Source organism: Galleria mellonella, unplaced genomic scaffold (assembly GCF_026898425.1).
Source record: "Galleria mellonella isolate WM207_F2 unplaced genomic scaffold, CSIRO_AGI_GalMel_v1 utg312, whole genome shotgun sequence".
Taxonomy (NCBI): domain Eukaryota; kingdom Metazoa; phylum Arthropoda; class Insecta; order Lepidoptera; family Pyralidae; genus Galleria; species Galleria mellonella.
Window position 1 is genome coordinate 7,669,568 of NW_026442074.1, and position 6,000 is coordinate 7,675,567.

Sequence of the window (6,000 nt, forward strand, 5' to 3'; positions counted from 1 at the left end):
TGTGCGTTTCTAAATTAGTAACTTTACTCCTAGTATGCGCCTTATCTCGCAAATTAATCATTTCTTTAATAGTGTAGGTTATCCAAGGATATGAACGTTGTTTCATTTGTATACGTTTTATCGGAGCATGTTTATCAAAAAGACCCAATATATTTCTATTAAATGCATCCAACATACAATTAACATTTTCATATTTAAAATCTTCCCACGGAATAGAATTAACATCTTCATTAAACCAGTCAAGATCTATGTTCTTTAAGGATCTACAAGTAAACGTCCTGGGACGTGGTTTCAGTTTTCTAACATTAAGAACACAGGTGACTAATGCGTGACTACTAAGTTCCGGAATATAATTTACATCAACATTGGAAACGTTCATATTTGAGAATACCACATCTATTAATGTTTCACTGTGATCAGTGAAGTGAGTAGGCTCTTTAACAAATTGTGTATGATTAATGCAATTAAAATAGTCAAAAAGTTTCCTTGTGTTAATATCAGAACTGTTTAAAAGATTTATATTGAAGTCTCCCAACAAAACAATATCATCAAAATTACCCAGAGCTGAGATAGATTCACTAAGGGCATCTATAAATGTATCTACATTAAGCCACGGCGGGCGGTATGCCGTTCCAATAGCTAACTTGGTACCATTGAGATTAAGACTCAGCCACATTTGCTCGACAGAAGGTGCGCATGGGTGAGTAATAGTCCGCGCGTTAACTCCTCGTTTAATATAAAACCCAACTCCTCCGCCTCGCGCACGCACGTTAGAGGGTCGCGGGATATGACGTAATCGGTATCCAGGTACTGTGGGTGCACGCGCCTCCTCGCCCTCTCTAAGCCAAGTTTCATTGATTGCAACGATATCCGTGTCATGTCTCAACATAGCAACAATAAATTCATCATGTCGCGTACCGAGAGATCCGGGGTTTAACAACCCAACAGACATTTTTTTATATTTAATGAACTGCAAAATGTAAGAATATGTAATAAGAATCTGTTTACTATGCAGCAAGAATCTACTGAGCACTGTTATGTGACGCCAGTCCTCTGAATAAATTGGAAGGAGTTGGTATTGTGGTGTTCCTGCCCATAGGTGAGGACAGTATTCCATATCTGACCTGAATTGAGCTTTATACAGTTAATAATATAATATTAATTTATAAGTTTTGATATATTTGAGTCAAAATTTTTGTAAATTTATTTTATGATGGTCCATAAAACAGTAATTTCACGAAAAGAAGTTTAGAGAAATGGCGCCCCAGAATCAGGCTCAATATCTGTAATTGGATTTTTATTGAAAGTATCCAATTATTTTTATAGGTAATATTTATTTGACATCTTATTCTTTAAAGTACCTTTTAGTGTCCTTTCACACCTTGAGTACGGTATTTAGTATACCGTTATCTATGGTTCACACAACCAGCTCAAGAAAAGAGTAGATTTTGATCGTGTTTAAAATAGAGAATTATCGGCAATAAAAAAAAAAACAAGTGTCTATAGTAGAAACTCAATTATCCGAACAACGATTATCCGAATATTCGATTGTTAGAACAAAACAGGACGAATCGGATCTCATACAGTTATTACAACTGAAGCGCGTCTGGGAGTTCTGGGACTCTGCTGCAATGAAAAGATATGATTTTATTGTAGCCGAGCCAACCAAAATTTTAAATTACATAGTTATTATGTAATCCATTATCTTTATAGCTTGTATTTTTTTTTTATATCGTATTGTTTAAATGATTTATGTTAAACCCTTAATATAATAAAAATTATATTAAAATTTAATTATTGTTTGATTTGACTTTAGAATCTATTTTCCGGATTTTCGATTATTCGGAATACCTCTGGTTCTATTTGATTCGGATAATTGAGATTCTTCTATAGGTACTATTTACATGTACTTGTCACTAGATGGAGTAACGACCTCGAGTGCATTGCAGGGAGTTAGTTGATGCAGGTAACTTAATTAGTAGTAGATTTGATCAAAATGTACTATAGATAAATCCTGAATAGTCCGACTACTTACGAGGTCTGTCCGGAAAGTTCGTATAAAAGTGTTCTGGAATGCGAGAAAGAGGAGTGGGGAGGCCAGGTAAGCGCAGGACCCCTTCCTTATGTCCCTAACAATGCTTCAGTTCTGGTCTGACCGCCGTGCGGTGCGAACTGGCTTGTCACGCCATCTGTGAAGTTACCTCTTAACGAAACCCCGTCGGCATGGAGCCCGCTTCCGTTGAAGAGCAGCGCGTCGTAATCAAGTTTCTCTCGAAACTCGGCAAGAATGGCCGTGAAATTTTTGCCGATCTCAGAACAGTTTATGGGGATGATGCTGTGAAGGAACCAACCGTCCACAAGTGGCTAAAAAGATTCAGAGAGGGCCGAGACAATGTTGATTGTTTTTTTCGATGTTCGGGGGATTGTCCATCAAGAATTCGTCCCTCCAGGCCAGACAGTTGATGGAAAATTCTACGTCGATGTGCTCAGACGCCTCAAAGCTCGTGTGGCACGAGTTCGTCCAGAATTGGCGCGAGAGGGGCGTTGGATTCTTCACCACGACAATGCCCCTGCCCACACCTCTCTTGTTGTCCGTGAGTTTTTGAGTAAAAATTCCATTACGGTGACCGAACACCCCCCTATTCGCCGGATTTGGCCCCGTGTGACTTCTTCTTGTTCCCAAAAACCAAATTGGTACTTCGGGGGCGGCATTTGGGGGACATAAATGAGATAAAAAAAGCTACGACGGGGCAGCTGAGAAACCTACAACCAGAGGACTTTCAAGGAGCCTTCTCACAGTGGAAACGGCGTTGGCACAAGTGCATTATGTCACAGGGGGAGTACTTTGAAGGGGATAAAATTGATTTACCTGAATAATTGTAAAATAAAATTTTTAAAAAACTTTTATACGTACTTTCCGGACAAACCTCGTATTATATCAGTTCATGTAGGCAAAGCCGCAATATACATCTAGTATATAGATAAATTCAATAAAAAGAATAGCAAAAAATATGTCATTGCATAGAAATGCAGTACACTCCATCCCATATAGCATACAATAATAGTAAAGAATACGAAGTATGGAACAAGAGCAGACAATGAGTTCATTAGTTAGAAGAACCCTCCTTTCAAGGGTGTCGCTTCAGGATTTTGCGGTGCCATCCGCTACAGATGCACTTACAAAGCACACATTCTTCACAACCGAACAACTCTCTTAATGCAGTCGGAATAAGGTTGAATATTAATCTAAAAAATATTTTATACCTACTGGACAGAACTTACTTTTTCTACTTTGAGAAAATATATCCAGGTACAAAGTGCTCCTCAGATAGCAAGCAAGGTAGAACTTATTCTTTCATTTTTAACTATGTATTAAATAAGCAACAATGTTCCATTAATCCGTATCTAATTATTATAGATTCCACTATGAGATATTTATTTTATTTATTTATTGAAAGTTTAATGCAGAGTAAAATTCTATGTAGGTACATTTGGCGGACTTAACACCGGAAGGTGTTCTCTACCAGTCAATCATTGGGCTATATACAACAATAAGTATATTTTTCCCACCAGATTAAAAATACATTTTTGTCCATTATATCCACTGTCGTCATTTTGCCATTATAAAGATTTTACGCAATTAAAAAAAAAAATATATATGTGGTGTACAAGTTACTTATACCACAGACAGTGGAGTGATGTTACAAAACCTGTTTATTAATAAACCACTATCAATAAAAAACAATTTTACTGTTTTTAAAAAGATTTTTAATCAACATAATTAAATGTTCACTGAATCATTTCGATTAAACATTTGAGTTTACTATAAAATCAAAAACTGTTCTGGTTACCAAAATAGTTATCTACATGCAGTTATGTCATTTAGTTCTTTTTTATATATCTATGTTCTTTATAATATAATATCTAGTTACTGTAAATATGAATAATTAAGAGGGAGATGGATACTTAATAAAATTCCAAAATTGATTATAATTACATATTATATTAAAACCACAGTCTTTCCAATTTATAAATGTCTACGTAAGGTTACGTCTAATAACTGTTACAATGAGATTAAGGAAATGCCCTAATTCAGTATGAAGCACAATTAAACTTTTCCACAAAATCATTCCAACTTACAGTGAATTTTTTGATAGCATTTGCTTTATTATTCCCATCCAAAGCACTATATTTTAAAGAATTCATTGCTAACGCTTTTAACATTCTTAAATCAGAAACTCTACTTGCCACTCCCACAAACGCAACATAGTAATCTTCAGATATCGGATCAGCTTCCCAAGCACCAGGGTCATCGCTTGAGAGCACTACAGGCAAACCATGAGCAAGAAATATATTTAATGGATGATTCCTTACATCACGGACCAAAGATAGCACCGTATTTGATATTACATTCACTTCTAAACCGATGTCATTATTTATCACCTCCTTCATCAACAAAGGGTGTTTGGGCAACGCATACGCATGCCCTAAACGTTTTGCTCCCAGCAAAATAGCATCAAAGAGATTGTCATCAGTAGATGTTCCGTACCAATCGGTTTCTCCTGCGTGAAAAAAGTAGTTAATTTCATCTCTAGCTGCTACCAGTTGAGGTAGAAATTCTATGAGTGGACTCCCGAGATCCTCTTGGCCAACCAAATCGAATCCTGCAAATATTTCAGGCACATCCTTTTTTAATATTTTCGCTAACTTAAGATATTCCTCAACAGTTACATTATCCACTTGTCTTGATGGAGCATAAATCAGTTTTGCACCTACAAAATCAGGATAGTCTTTAGTGAATCTCGTTATGGCTTTTCTGTACGCTTTAGCTGTGATTAGTGGATCATATTCTGTACCATCCAACTCATAAAGTTTTGGCAGTATACTTCTCACTTCAACATACATGATGTTGTTTTCTCTAAATTTATATAAGACGTCATAAAAATATTGTTCCCATATTGGCCTGTAGGTAAGCATAGGTGCTACCGTTACAAAGTAATTCATGAAAGTGTTCCATGACTCAGTGATGCTTGGGTAAACAATATCAGGGTTCTCCACTACAAGACTAAAATGTTTTCTCAGTTTTGCGTCAAATTTTGTTATGTTCCCACATGTATCTCTAATTTTACTCACTAATTGCCATTCTCCATCACAAGGAATGTTGGGAGGTTTATTTGAAAATTTTAAATTTACATTTCTATCAAAACACACATAAAGATTGTCCATGTAAGTTATGTTCATCAAATAATCAGGTCCTAATATTCCCATATCGTGGACATGCAGCGCGGCGCCTTTCGGCATATCCTTTATAATCTGATACACTTTTGAGTACCTTATCTTTTCTTTGTAAGAGAAATAATGATGACTGAAATTGAAGTACTTAGGATTAGTGAATCCATAGTCAACTTCGAGAAACTTGTATTTCATTATGCAATTGTTGACAATTGTCTCCTTTTCAGTTAAGTTGATGTTTCCTCCAAGTGTGAGCCGGTATTCATCTTGAATTAGTTTGTCCCTCTTACTCTTGTATTCGGAAAGATCACAGTAAACACATAGGATGAGAGAAAGATGTAGAATTAATGAGAGCATCGTAAGGTCAGGAGGGCACGGAAGCGGCGTATCACGCGGCTAACCGTCGGAAATAGACTGCGATATACGTTGCGCACAATGACCCATGTCTGGCGATAAGCACATAGTTTTATAACAAAACAAAAATGCTTACTATTATCAACTTATTGAAGCAATACCTTTGTTGTAACTTTAACAATAGAATTAGACAGACACTGTGGATCCATTGTTGTAAATGTATCTGCTCATGTCTTTATGTTTTTTTTTTTTTTAAATTATGTGTGTAGCTCTAAAATAATATTATATGTCAGTTACATTACCCGTTTTTATTTTTAAATGTAGATCGTATATCTCTATCTAGAAAGTTAGAATTTGGACGGGATATCATGGGTCATCTGATGATCCGAAAGACGCGTCAAAATGGGCTCGGCC

The 6,000-nt window shown here is 36.1% G+C and overlaps 1 protein-coding gene across 1 annotated transcript; it reads right to left on the reverse strand.

The window, feature by feature from the left end:
- Positions 1-3,983: 3,983 nt before the first annotated feature.
- LOC113520094 (adenosine deaminase 2-A-like) lies at positions 3,984-6,000 on the reverse strand. The gene has a single exon (XM_026905359.3). The coding sequence runs from the start codon at positions 5,587-5,589 to the stop codon at positions 4,093-4,095; it is 1,497 nt and encodes a 498-aa protein (XP_026761160.1). The 5' UTR covers positions 5,590-6,000; the 3' UTR covers positions 3,984-4,092.